This window comes from Bombina bombina, chromosome 10, assembly GCF_027579735.1.
Source record: "Bombina bombina isolate aBomBom1 chromosome 10, aBomBom1.pri, whole genome shotgun sequence".
In the NCBI taxonomy this organism is placed as follows: Eukaryota; Metazoa; Chordata; class Amphibia; order Anura; family Bombinatoridae; genus Bombina; species Bombina bombina.
The window spans coordinates 108987671-109003118 of NC_069508.1; the positions used below are offsets into that span (position 1 = coordinate 108987671).

The 15448-nt window shown below is 36.9% G+C and overlaps 1 protein-coding gene across 1 annotated transcript in view; it reads left to right on the plus strand.

The window, feature by feature from the left end:
* The window catches only part of ASTN1 (astrotactin 1), an 896761-nt gene that overhangs the window by 333151 nt on the left and 548162 nt on the right, over window positions 1-15448 (plus strand). Inside the window, exon 2 of the mRNA XM_053693303.1 lies at window positions 7698-7885. Coding sequence (XP_053549278.1) covers window positions 7698-7885 — 188 coding nt within the window. The remainder of the gene's footprint in view (window positions 1-7697; window positions 7886-15448) is intronic.

Here is a 15448-nt window from a genome sequence, read left to right on the forward strand (position 1 = left end):
GTCTGTCTTTATTACACAGCGCATCGGGCCAGCTGTATAGTCACAGCCCGGCCCGACAGCGCCATAACACTAAGTGCAGCTCGCTCCTGCTCTATCTGACAGCAGGAGCGAGCTGCACTTAGTGTTATGGCGCGGTCGGGCCGGGCTGTGACTATACAGCTGGCCCGATGCACTGTGTAATAAAAACAGACCACAGACCAGAGCACAGAGAGCGGGTCTGAAAAACTGACATATTTTTAAAAAATTGAAAGGGAATATTAAGTTTTATAACTATAGCACTAATATAATGTTATATAATTCTGCACTATGTGCAGAATTATATAACATTATATTTTAGGTTTATTGTCCCTTTAATTAATATACTTCTAGATTGTAAGTTCCCACTGGAATAGGGCCCTCAATTCCTCCTGTATGTGTTTGTAAATTTTGTCCGGTCTCTTACACGTTTTATATTATTTTTTTATTTAAATGAATTGTATCCATGGACAGCGCTGCGGAATATGTTGGCGCTTCATAAATTATTATTATTATTATCATTTATTTGTAAAGCGCTGCCAAATTCCGTAGCGCTGGGTACAATGATAGGGGTATACAATGACAAAGATTTGTGATAAAATACAAAACATAACAAAACTAAACAAATCTAGTACAGGAGGAAGAGGGCCCTGCTCCGGAGAGCTCACAAGTTTTCCAAAGCAGGATGTAAAGAGAGAGAAAAGCAAGGGGCCCAAGACAGAGCCTTGCGGTACTCGAACTGAGAGAGGCATAGGATCACAAGATATGTGGTTAAAGGAAACTGAAAACAAGTGTTTTGAGAGATATGAGGCAAACCAGGAGAGGGCTGTGTCTCGGATGCCAAATGAATGTAGTATTTTTAGGAGGAGAGGATGGTCAACTGTGTCAAAGGTAGCGGACAGGTCAAAAGTAATGGCTTTAGCTGATAACAGGTCATTTGTTACTTTAGCAAGAGCGGTTTCTGTTGAGTGTTTAGGGTGGAAACCAGATTGTAGTGGATCAAGTAAGGAGTTAGTTGTAAGAAATAGAGTTAGCTAATTATAGACCAGTTGTTCCAATAATTTTGAAGCAAAGGGAAGTAAGGAGACCGGTCGATAGTTAGACGGTGAGGAGGGGTCAAGCGAGTGCTTTTTTTAGAATTGGTATGATTGACGTATGCTTGAATGTGTCGGGAAATGTGCTAGCGGTGAGAGATTGGTTAAAGAGATGAGTTAGGGTAGGGGTTAGTGAAGCAGAGAGAGAGGGAATAAGTCGTGAAGGAATAGGGTCAAGTGGGCAGGTTGTGAGATGAGCCAAGGATAGGAGTACAGAGACTTCTTCCTCTGTTACAGGAGGAAAGTAGCATAGATTTTTGTTAGTAGAAGGGGTGGGTAGGATTGCTGGGTTTGAGGGGTGTGAGGTGCAGATCTCTTTTCTAATGGTGTCAATTTTATTTTTTAAGTGATCAGCAATAATCTGAGCAGTGAGGTTGGTAGCGGGTGGGGGGCAGGCAGACGTAGAAGGGAGTTAAAGGTTGAGAACAGCTTTCTGGGGTTGGATGCGTGAGATAAATAAAGTATAATAATAATAATAATAATAATAAAATAAAAGTGATATACTGGTCAGAAGAGCATCATATCCTAAAGATATTCTGTATTTCTGATGCTAGAACTCCACATCAGATGACAAAGGCCTGAAGCCCCGGTTTGTCAACAGGCAGCACTACCCCCCTCGGCTGGCCGAGGTCCTCTACCTTAATTGGGCACAACATTACCCTTGTACCGACACTACAAACCCAGACATATAATAAACAAGAACACCAAGAGCCATACGATAAGCAGATTGGATACCTGCATAAAAAAGGAATCAAGCAATCCCATGAAGTCGCTACTTGACAGAGCTCCATTTGATAACTTCATATGCAGGTTGTGTACCATTAATGTACCTATAAAAACTTTCAAGGAAGATTGGAAACCTGCTATTCAAAATGGCACTATGAAGACAGCGCACACAGTAGAAATAACATACCCGCAACAGGGCCTACATTACTCAATCCTAACATAATTTGGTCAGAAGAACCATCTCCCATTACCGAGCTCATGTCAAACCACATTTACTTACCCAACAACAATACCCGGTCCATTATTAAGCTCTCACAAGCAGGCGATCACTGTAAGTTCATCACGACACCATCTCAGCTGTAACGCTTCAAAAGGCTATCTTAGACATTTCAAGCAGGTCAGAATATGGTGCTGAATAAACATTCAAAGGGGCTTGGGGGGCCCCCCAAACAGCTATGATCACTAATTCGCCAAGCCTTCTGACCTATAACACCCTTATGGCTAAGAAACAGAATGATCCCAGAGGACAGCCAATAGACCTGGACTGGCTACACAGCTCCATACAGCCTACATATCCTTTGGATCTGCAGTACGCCGACACACCAGTAAGACTTTTAACCCAAGAGACTTGGTTTGATAGTCCTCCACAAAGAGTACAGCTGGCAAGTACAGAAGTTGGCCTTTGTGGTCAGGCAGATTTAGGGGGCTGAGACTGATCTAACCTTTCCCTTGGCTCATCAGATCCTTGCGGTATAGATATTGGTAACAATATAAAGTTATCGTGTTATGTAGTTTTTAAATATGTTCAACACTCACCTCACCCAGTTTATAAGTTGTCCATTGATGTTATACAGTTTGTACATTAACCATTACAATGTGTTAGAAATTGAGTGTTTATTAAGGCACTCGATTATAGACTCAGTTAGTTTTGCAATGCACCGCTTCTAAATATTCAGGCCTCTTTTTGCGGCTTGCGGCTGGGGCTGCAGAGTGGAGGATAGCAGAGCATCACTGTTTGGGAGGATGATTTTTAGTTTGAGGCTTGAGAATTTGTTTACCTGTAAATACCCTAACGGTGAAGTGTAATGTCTCTAAATTAACGGTTACACTGACAAGCAAGACAATCCAAGCCGCCTAAGAAAAGCTGGTGTTACAAACATATAACCTACATCACCTATACCATCTTAAACATATAGGATGGTATTACATCATCCTTCCCTCATTTATACTAAATAAAATAAAAAATAAAAATAGCATCAATTTAAGAATAGACAAATAGAGGTAGAAGGTGTTATGTAGAAACATTCCCTATAATGTTAATGGTTGGTCCCCATTTTATTTGTTTCATAACAACTGACTCGTATACTTTTCCCCTTGCATTCATATACTTTGTTTGATCTGTATTTGGTTTTGTTTTTTTCCTATGTTTCATCTACACACAACCCCCACATTATCTTTATTTATATTTTGCCCAAGAGAGACCCACTTAGCTAGATGGGGTTAAAATGAGGTTTAATGACCAAGGCTTATAATCTTTATATAATAGATCTCACTCTCAGAACTAGATATGGAAATATCCCTTTATTACATTTACAGATGTTAAATCCAGTGTCTTAACTCATGACTATTCAATATCACAACGAATTGTATGATTATTACATAAGGATAGCTGGTGTATAGCTTTATTTATACGACATAGCGCTTTGTAATAACTTTGAAGCATTCCATGTATACTCAAACTTAGTTGTACAACCTCATTTTATTTCAATAAAGCTTTTTGAAAATTAATTTTAAAAAAAAAGCAACATGGTTTGATTTATTTGTTGAAGCTTTACTACCATATTAAAGGAACATGAAACCCAAATGTTTTCTTTCATGATTCAGATAGAGCATATCATTTTAAATAACTTTCCATTTTACTTCTATTATCAAATTTGCTTCATTCACTTGGTATCCTTTGTTGGAAAAACATACTTATGTTGGCTCAGGAGCAGGGAACTCGTTTTGATTGGTGGCTGCACATATAAGCCTCTTTTGATTGGCTTACAAATGTATTCAGATAGTTCCCAGTAGTGCATTGTTGCTCCTTCAGGAAAGGATACCAAGAGAATAAAGCAAAATAGATAATAGATCATATGTTTGTAAATAACTTTCCAATTTACTTCTATCTAAATAATGAAAGAAAGAAAAAATTTGGTTTCATACCCTTAAACAAACTTCATTTTGTTGAAGTCAAAAAAGTTGTTTAAATAAAAAGAGAGAAGCGCTCAACCTGGGAACGAACAATAGCATAATAGCTTGTTCTATGGCTAGTTACCACCCTAGAAGCAGCCTCTTTTTGCTCAATATGTGCCTTTCACAGAGAAGAACCCCAGCCCCGTTAAGTTAGGATCAGACTGATATGCTACAGGAAAGTTCTTCTCTGTGAAAGGCACTAGGGTGGTAACTAGCCATAGAACAAGCAATTATGCTATTGTTCGTTCCCAGGTTGAGCGCTTCTCTCTTTTTATTTATGTCAAAAAAGTTGTTGTCTGGGCTGGGTTATCAAGTCATTTTAGCTTTTTTTATCATTGGAAAATGGCAATGTTCCCAGCACCCCTATAAGTTTCTAAAAGCAAAATTGGTTTTGTGCCTGGGAATATTAGAAACAACATTACCAAACAGATTCAGAAGCTACCTACTCAATTCAAATTAAATGGTCACTAAAGTTAAAATTAAACTTTTATGATTCAGATAGAGCACACAATGTCAAACAACTTTCTAAATTGTTTCCAATATCAAAATGTGCTCAGTCTTTTTTACATGCACACTTTTTGAGACACCAGCTACTACTGATCATGTGCAAGATTTCAAAGTATATGCATTTTGTAATTGGCTGATGGCTGTCACATGATGCAGTGGGGAGGATAATTAAACCAAATCAAACTAAGTGCTTTTGCATTGTCATTTTCTAATGCATTTATTGATTATGCTGCTTTTACTGTGTTTAATGTTCCTTTAATTAATAAGCACTTTTACACTAATAAACATTAATCAGATCAATAACCCAACAAACACCAATCTGATAATGCCCCTGTTCAAATCACTTCAAAAAGACATATACACATATCTCAATGGTTTTGGAGCAGAAAAGGTTAATTGAACACGTTAGCTATTTACCTCACTGCACACTATTAAAAGGGCTCAGTTAATATGCAGGCCTTTCAACCTGAGATGCAATGGCTTTACTTACAAAATTGCCATTTTGCTTGTCCTAATGGTCATTTCATTTTTGGATTTCAAAATCTGCAGATTAACAAGGCTAGAAAAATCCACTGATAAAGGCCAAAGAGAAGTAATCATTATCTACACAAAACAAGCACAAGATTGTGATCAACCTATGCATAGTTAAAATAGGTTAAAAACATAGGTAAAGTCAGCTCTAGGGTGCATTGCTGATCCTGAGCTGAATACGGTTAATGATTGGCAGCTTAGCACATATATTGCCTCTGAGTGATTCAGCTAAAGTCCAGTAGTGCAATATTTGCCTTGAACTGGCCCCCAATTATGAAGCAGCAAGCAGACATTGTTCCCAGCCAGGGAACCTGTCCACTAGCATTTGGGGCCAGAAAGGTGTCAACCGCTAGCTGCCTATTTCCAGTAGAACTTGTGTAGCCCTATTTCCTGCTCTCACATAACCAATTTTGCAATAGCAGAATGCATCATGGCATAAGAAGCAAGGAAACTTAAAGTGAATGTAAACTTTGATGAAATAGTGCCCATTATTTAAAAATATTATTAAAAACAGGGGCGCTTTCATTCATCAAAGTTTACATTGCAGCGGATTTTACAAATACTTAACCTTCTTCTCCTGAAATGCTTGATCGCCGATCCCACACCTGCAGGTCCTTTGTACTTCGTCAGCAATGACGAAACCGGCTTTTTCCAATCACCGCTTCTCCCCCAGGAGCGTCCATCTGGTGAGGCCAGGCTATGATTGGAGGAAGCCGGTTTTGTCATTGCTGTGTAAGTATAGCAGGAAGAAGCAGGCGGGGGGATCGGCAATCCGCCATTTCAGGAGAAGAAGGTTAAAGGAATAGTCTAGTCAAAATGAAACTTTCATGATTCAGATAGAGCATGCAATTTTAAGCAACTTTCTAATTTACTTCTATTATCAATTTTTCTTCGTTCTCTTGGAATCTTTATTTGTATGTAAGCTTAGCAGCTGGCCCATTTTTGGTTCAGCACCTGGGTAGCGCTTGCTGATTGGTGGCTACATTTATACACCAATCAGAACATGCAAGCCAGGTCCTGAACCAAAAATGGGCCGGCTCCTATGTTTAGATTCATGCTTTTTGAAATAAAGATACCAAGAGAACGAGGAAAAATTGATAATAGGAATAAATTACAAAGTTGCTTAAAATTGCATGCTCTATCTGTATCATGAAAGTTTTTAATTTTGACTAGACTATTCCTTTAAGTATTTGTAAATCTGCTGCAATGTAAACTTTCATGAATGAAAGTGCCCCTGTTTTTAATAGTTTATTTTTTTTAAAAAAGCCTGGCACTAATTCATCAAACTTTACATTCACTTTAAAGCACAAAATAAAACTTTCATGATTCAGGTTGAAGTCATTTGAAGAAAAAACAAAACAAAACAAAACAAAAAAAACCTTTCTTCTGTTTTTTCATTCACATCTGAAGCATTATATTGCAGACATTTTGTTGTACATTGTTGCAAAATTTATGCTATCTCATGATCAAATGTGTATAATAGTGTTAAAAATATTGACGCAACACCACCACCATATAGTTCTTCTGATATGTGCCTGTTTAAGTATACTCTTTAGAAATGGAGAACAAAGTAAATTTGATAACATAAGTAAATTGGAAAGATTTGATAAAATTGCATGCTCTTTCCCAATCAAAAAAGACTATTTTTGAGTTTCATATATCTATTTATGGGTGATAACAGCAAATTAGAACATTTTACTATTACCCCTTTATGTCCTTATATTATTTCATTTTTAGAACAGTTTTCTATAGTTATTAAACCTATTTTTTTTCTTTAAAATTGCATGTTCTATCTGAATCATTAAAGGGATAGTAAACCCCAAAATTTACTTTTATGATTCAGATGGAACATACAATTTTAAACAACTTTCTAATTTAATTCTATTATCAAATTTTCTTCATTCTCTTGTCATCTATTGTTGAAGGAACAACATTGCTCTACAGGCAGCTAACTGAACACATCTAGTTAGCCAATCACAAGAGACAAATGTGTGCAGGCACCAATTAGCAGCAGCTCCCACTAGTGTATGATATGTGCATATTCTTTTTTTAACAAGGGATACTAAGAGAACAAAGCACATTTAAAAATAAAAGTGAATTTAAAAGTGTCTTAAAATGACGTGCGCTATCTGAATCATACAAGTTTCATTTTGACTTTCCTATCCCTTTAAGCAACTTTCTAATTTAATCCTATTATTAATTTGTCTTTGTTCTCTTGGTATTCTTTGTTGAATGATCAGCAATGCACTACTGGTTGGTGACTGAACACATGGGTAAGCCAATGACATTCAATATAAATATATAGCCACCAATCAGCAGCTAAAACCTAGGTTCTTTGCTGCTCCTGAGCTTTCCTAGATAAACCTTTCAGTAAAGGATAACAAGAGAAGGAAGCAAATTTAATAATAGATGTAAATTGGAAAGTTGTTTAAAATGGTATTCTCTATCTAAATCATAGGTTGAGCATACAAATTTTGGTTGGGTTTCATGTCCCTTTAACATTAAAAAAAAATGTTGTTCACATTTTCTCCTGTTTCAACTCATCAATTCTATTTAGTTTTTATTTACATATATATTCTTTTTGCTCAGAAATTGCCGGTAACACTGATGATATACCACTGGTCCGCTGGAGACAGCAATGGTTAGAAAATGGGACTCTCCTTTTTCATATACATCACCAGGATGGGTCCTCCAGTTTACCAGGACAGGAATCTACTGTGGAACCACAAGGGGAAGCAGCTGACGAGGAACTGAGGATTTTGCACATCTCAGTAATGGTGAGTAACACATTTTGGTGCACTGAATATTGTGTTCTAATATTCAATATAGCATTCAGCTGGAATTCAAGCTTAGAAGCCGGCCCAATGTTTGGTTCAGCACATGGGTAGTGCTTGCTGATTAGTATCTAAATGCAGCCATCCAATCAGCAAGCACCTTTCCAGGTGCTGAACCAAAAATGGGTTGGCTCCTAAGCTTACTTTCCAGCTATTTTAAATAAAGATACTAAGAGAACAAAGGAAAAATGATAATAGGAGTAAATTAGAAAGTTGCTTAAAATTGCATTCTCTATTTGAATCGTGAAAGTTTATTTTTGACTGGACTATCCCTTTAAATTGGCCTTTTTTTAATTTATTTGAATCAAATATTTAGGATTATAAAGCAAAATAGAGATTATTTTTGCCAAAAACAATTGTCTAATGCTTTAGGAAAAAAGGGTGGGTGTAAGGGCGCTAAAACAAGCTAAAGGTATCAGTGAATATTAATAAGGGTTTATAGAAATAGCTGTGAATGGCCCTATATATTAAAAATGAAAGTGTCTAGATGTATGGTCAGTGAGACAAATAGATAGTCAGTGTTATGGTATAATGAAGCATATATTTAATTCAAATTGAAACGTGCAGAATTATGTATGGATATTTAGCTAATAGGCATAAGAAATATTTTATATACAAGGGTAGCGATATAAAGTGGACGTCTCCCCAACAATGAATACAGTCTAAGATCGCAAATAACAGATAAATGTACACAACATATATGATAAAAATCACTAAGTAATTTAAAAAAAAAAAAATCTGATTATATAGTACTCAAAAGGTTAAAAACTAAACACACAAAGATAATAGTATGGAAATTTCCACAGAGGCGTTAAATAAGTTCATGTGATCATAGTTCAAATGATGTTAAAGAATTGTATCGATTCAAAAAGTTCCCAATTCATAGCGAGGAGTTCCTCTAGGAAATGGAATTCCAGTCTATAGGCAAACGAAAACCAATAGGCAGTGAACAGCACAATTGGAAAAATGTTCCTAAACAGGAATTTTACCGCACAGACAAAAGTTCTTGTTACCTTAAAATTCTATGGCTTTGTGGCATGAAACATTCTGAAATCAGCTGATGTTATAGGCAAAAATGATACATATTACCTTGAAAACTTTGTATATCTTTAGAGTTGTTTCAAACTAGCAACTGTGGATCTTACACAGCACACTCGAGTTCACCGCATGTGACTTGTCGTCTGACATCACCAGTGACACCCTGGGGGGCTCGTTCTTCTTTACGGCTTGAGAAAGGAAAGTCCTTATGGTCACTTCGGATAAACTTCTTACCTCCAATAGAGGGTGAATATCTGATGATACCTGCACTTGTTAAACAGTCGCAAAGTTCAATGCGTATCGCTGTATTACAGAGCTTTATCAAGATCATAACAAGATGTAATAGAGCAAAACGCATTTAACTTTGTGACTGTTTAACATTGGAGCAACTTTGAATGTTGTGTTTGTTTACCATTGGAGCAACTCTATTTTGATTTTTATAACCCAGGTTATTTTATCATTCTGCTAAGATCTCCATCACCTGCGTGCATAGCACTAAGTGCAGGTATCATCCGATATTCACCCTCTATTGGAGGTAAGAAGTTTATCCGAAGTGACCATAAGGACTTTCCTTTCTCGAGCCACAAAAAAGAACGAGCCCCCCCGAGTGTCACTGGTGACATCAGACGCCAAGTCACGTGCGGTGAACTCGAGTGTGCTGTGTAAGATCCACAGTTGCTAGTTTGAAACGGCTCTACAGATATACAAAGTTTCCAAGGTAATATGTATCATTTTTGCCTATAACATCAGCTGATTTCAGAATGTTTCATGCCACAAAGGCATAGAATTTTAAGGTAACAAGAACTTTTGTCTGTGCAGTAAAATTCCTGTTTCGGAACCTTTTTCCAATTGTGCTGTTCACTGCCTATTGGTTTCTGTTTGCCTATAGAGTGGAAATCCATTTGCTAGAGGAACTCCTCGCTATCCATTGGGAACTTTTCGAATCAATCAATTAAATATATGCTTCACTATACCATAACACTGAGTATCTATTTGTCTCACTGATCATATATTTGGACACTTTCATTTTTAATATATAGTGCCATTCACAGCTATTTCTATAAACCCTTATTGATATTCACTGATACCTTTAGTTTGTTTTAGTGCCCTTACACCCACCCTTTTTTCCTATATCTCTCTCTGAAAAGAACAAAGGATCTTTTCATTTGTAAGGAGTTTGGTATCCACTGCACCTAGCGCTCTACTATTCCTCTTTTCTCTTACTAATTGTCTAATGCTTGGCAAATAGCAAATGTTTAACATTCATTTAGAAAGAAGAAATGAGCCAATGTTTATTTTTATTGAATATGCTGAAACACTATGATCTGTGTTGATGTGTGAGAAATGATTGGGAGTTCTCAGCTTCCCCAATACATTAAAAGTTTAATATGAAGAAGTGTTCCTTTAAAGGGACACAAAACCCCAAATTTTACTTTCATGATTTAAATAGCGCATACAATTCTAAATAACTTTCAAATTTACTTGTATTATCAGTTTTGCTTCATTCTTTTGGTATCCTTTACTAAAAATGCAGCAATGCAGTACAGAGAGCTAACTGAACACATCGGTAAGCTATTTAAAAGAGGCATATATGTGAAGCTACCAATCAGCAGATAGCTTCTAGCCTATCTCAATCAACAAAGCATACCAAAAAACTAAGCAAATTTGATAATAGAAATCAATTGAAAAGTTGTTTAGAATTGTATGCTCTACTTGAATCATGAAAGTAAAATTTTGTGTTTCATGTCCCTTTAAAGGAACATTGCAAATTATACGCAGTTCATGCAAACAATAAGAGGCTCTCTGCTTCTAACTCTAATATAATATAATTATGTTTGGGTATTTTTTAAACCCACAACCCCCAGAAAAAAACATATGTAGATGCCCACGACCACTGTTATTACTAGGCATGTACATTAGTTTGTTTCGGGTGCCTCCTTATGTGGAAGAAGGAGGGGGTTTATGGCATTCAGCTCTTTTTGGAGTCGGTTTCTGCTTGTGAAACGCACTAAGATCTGGATATGTACAATAATGAATCAGGCTCCGAAAAGAGCTGAATGCTGCTAGTGGCGCCTTCTTCCACTTTAAGAGACATCTGAATCCTCAGACTGTGTATGCCTAGTTCTACCTGAGTATTAGTCCTGAACAATGATGTATTTCCATGATATTTTTAAACCTTTTTTTACAATCTATTCTCTCACATGGTAGAAAGAGGTATAACTTTGCCAAGAGCAGAAATAGGTAAGGTATACAGGGAGTGCAGAATTATTAGGCAAATGAGTATTTTGACCACATCATCCTCTTTATGCATGTTGTCTTACTCCAAGCGGTATAGGCTTGAAAGCCTACTACCAATTAAGCATATTAGGTGATGTGCATCTCTGTAATGAGAAGGGGTGTGGTCTAATGACATCAACACCCTATATCAGGTGTGCATAATTATTAGGCAACTTCCTTTCCTTTGGTCAAAAGAAGGACTTGACAGGCTCAGAAAAGTCAAAAATAGTGAGATATCTTGCAGAGAGATGCAGCACTCTTAAAATTGCAAAGCTTCTGAAGCGTGATCATCGAACAATCAAGCGTTTCATTCAAAATAGTCAACAGGGTCGCAAGAAGCGTGTGGAAAAACCAAGGCGCAAAATAACTGCCCATGAACTGAGAAAAGTCAAGCGTGCAGCTGCCAAGATGCCACTTGCCACCAGTTTGGCCATATTTCAGAGCTGCAACATCACTGGAGTGCCCAAAAGCACAAGGTGTGCAATACTCAGAGACATGGCCAAGGTAAGAAAGGCTGAAAGACGACCACCACTGAACAAGACACACAAGCTGAAACGTCAAGACTGGACCAAGAAATATCTCAAGACTGATTTTTCTAAGGTTTTATGGACTGATGAAATGAGAGTGAGTCTTGATGGGCCAGATGGATGGGCCCATGGCTGGATTGGTAAAGGGCAGAGAGCTCCAGTCCGACTCAGACGCCAGCAAGGTGGAGGTGGAGTACTGGTTTGGGCTGGTATCATCAAAGATGAGCATGTGGGGCCTTTTCGGGTTGAGGATGGAGTCAAGCTCAACTCCCAGTCCTACTGCCAGTTTCTGGAAGACACCTTCTTCAAGCAGTGGTGCAGGAAGAATTCTGCATCCTTCAAGAAAAACATGATTTTCATGCAGGACAATGCTCCATCACACGCGTCCAAGTACTCCACAGCGTGGCTGGCAAGAAAGGGTATAAAAGAAGAAAATCTAATGACATGGCCTCCTTGTTCACCTGATCTGAACCCCATTGAGAACCTGTGGTCCATCATCAAATGTGAGATTTACAAGGAGGGAAAACAGTACACCTCTCTGAACAGTGTCTGGGAGGCTGTGGTTGCTGCTGCACGCAATGTTGATGGTGAACAGATCAAAACACTGACAGAATCCATGGATGGCAGGCTTTTGAGTGTCCTTGCAAAGAAAGGTGGCTATATTGGTCACTGATTTGTTTTTGTTTTGTTTTTGAATGTCAGAAATGTATATTTGTGAATGTTGAGATGTTATATTGGTTTCACTGGTAAAAATAAATAATTGAAATGGGTATATATTTGTTTTTTGTTAAGTTGCCTAATAATTATGCACAGTAATAGTCACCTGCACACACAGATATCCCCCTAAAATAGCTAAAACTAAAAACAAACTAAAAACTACTTCCAAAACTATTCAGCTTTGATATTAATGAGTTTTTTGGGTTCATTGAGAACATGGTTGTTGTTCAATAATAAAATTAATCCTCAAAAATACAACTTGCCTAATAATTCTGCACTCCCTGTAAATCTGCCACATGCAAATTGCAATTTATTAAAGGGAAAGGAATAAAAATTAAACTTTCATGATTCAGATAAGCAATATTGGTAGTAGTGTTGTACAAGGTTGCAAACGTACTGTAGCTGCCATAAGGTGCTAAAAACACGAGCACACTCCTGAAGTCACATGAGCCTACCTAGGTTTATTTGGCAAAGGATACCAAGATACAAAGCAAATTTAATAACAGAAGTAAATTTAAAAGATGTTTAATATTGCATTTAGACCATAAAAGTTTAACTTTAACTTTACTGTTCCTTTTAAATTATCAGTCTAAACCAGCAACTGATGATAAGTATGCATGTTCGAACACTCAGATAACTTTAGGGTGATATAACTAGTGATTCAATTGATGATGTCATATGTGATGTCACTCATGATGTCATCAATGTCATGTATGATGTCATTGATGATATTATGGTGGTAGTTAAAATTTTCAGTTGTAAGCAATTGTTTTCAGTTGTGACAGAGTGGGAGCTACAGCTAATTAAAAGCTGTATGACTTACCCCATAGGCTATAAGCAAGAGTATGCTCACACTTGTGTGCATTTGTGGATATGGATCCTGCACAAGAGTGGTCATGTTGGATTCAATGTACAAGACACAGTTTCCCTATTCCCTCACTGCACCTAAACCTTAATCATGTTTTCCTAATGCCCCACTTTTGTTAACCCCAACAACTTGCCCTGAGACCCTCAAATAGAACTAAATCTTATCTGTGCTCTCATGATCTCCTTCCATATCGCAAACGAAACTGCACATTGCCCCCATCCCATTCAATTCAATTTACCTTAATGGCAATTTTCTGCCCAACTACAATTAACCCTAACCAAAACCTCCTAAACCATAAAGAGATAGCAAATAAAAAATAAAAAATGTATGATTAAAATAGAGCGTGTGATTTTAAGACACTTTTAAATTCACTTTTATTATCATATTGACTTGGTTCTCTTGGTATCTGTTGTTAAAATAGAATATGTGCACACATAATATGTGATTGGTGGCTACATACATTTTTCTCTTGTCATTGGTCCACCAAATGTTTTCAGCTAGTTCGTTGGAGTGTGTTTTTTTGCTTTGGATCTTACTTTATCTATGCTTTTAACCCCTTTGCAGTGCCTAAAAAATGTGCACCAAACACAACATAAATGCATTAAAATAAACTGTTACACTTATATGAACACTATCGGATAAAAAAAAATCATATAAATATTAATAAAAAAATTATACAGGTTAATACGGATATGGTATAGGGCAAGGTATTTTACTGGAAAGTGCTATAATGTATACAAATATGTATTAACATGTGTTTGTGTGTGTGTTTATATATATATATATATATATATATATATATATATATATATATATAGTGATGTCGCAAACCTAAAATTTTCAGTTCGCGAATGGCGGACTCGAACTTCCGGTATTGTTCGCGAACCCGCCATTGAATTCAATAGGCAGGTGAACTTTAAAACCTACAAGGACTCTTTCTGGCCACAATAGTGATGGAAAAGTTGTTTCAAGGGTACTAACACCTGGACTGTTGCATGCTGGAGGGGGATCCCTGGCAAAACTCCCATGGAAAATTACATAGTTTATGCAGAGTCTGCTTTTAAGCCATAATGGGCCTAAATCAACTAACATTCCCAAATTGTTTGCAATAACGTGCTTTAAAACATCAGTTATGATGTTGTATCTATCAGGTACTGTAAGGGGTACGGCCGCATCACAGTGACAGAGCAAACTCCAAGTGTTATGCACCGCAATCAACCACAAACAGTCCACTTGCACAACCACGAGATAGATAGATTTGATAGATAGATAGATAGATACATAGATAACATAGCTCAATCGATGCAATATACATATGATCGATACACTGTACATAGCTCAATAGATGCAATATACATTCGATCGATATGAATTACATCGATCAATATATGCAATATACATTTGATAGATAAGAATGTTATCGAATCAAAGATGCAATATACATTTTATAGATACGAATGACATCAACCAAAATATGTAATATACATTTTATAGATACGAATTACATCGATCAATAGATGCAATCTACATTTGATCGATACGTTTGATAGTTCGATCGATTTGATATATAAATAAATGGATTTGAAATATATATAATTTCCCTGACAGAGTATAACAATAAGACATGCGGTCTGTGACCCGTGGTGTGTTAAGTAGTACTATTCTTAACATTTTACTACAACCTGTTACTCCCCCTATCAGATGAGGTCTATATGGCCTTCATTTGTGGAACCGGGAGATGGAAGAAGATAATTGTTCTGTCCTCCTACTTCAAATTTGTCAGAAACACAAGTGGCTGTCTCAAAACATCCCAGACAGAAGATAGATTGATAGATAGGATAGATAGATATACATAGATTGATAGTTAGATAGAATCGATAGAAGAGAAATAGATTTGTTAGATATATAATTACCCTGATAAAGTCTAATAATTAAACATGCGTTCTTGGACCCAACTAGGTTGTGTTAAGTAGTACTATTCTTCGTACTTTCAGCCCTGTAACTCCCCCTATTGGTGGAGGTCTATATGGCGGTTATGATTACCCTGACAAAGTATAACAACAAGACACGCGGTCTGGG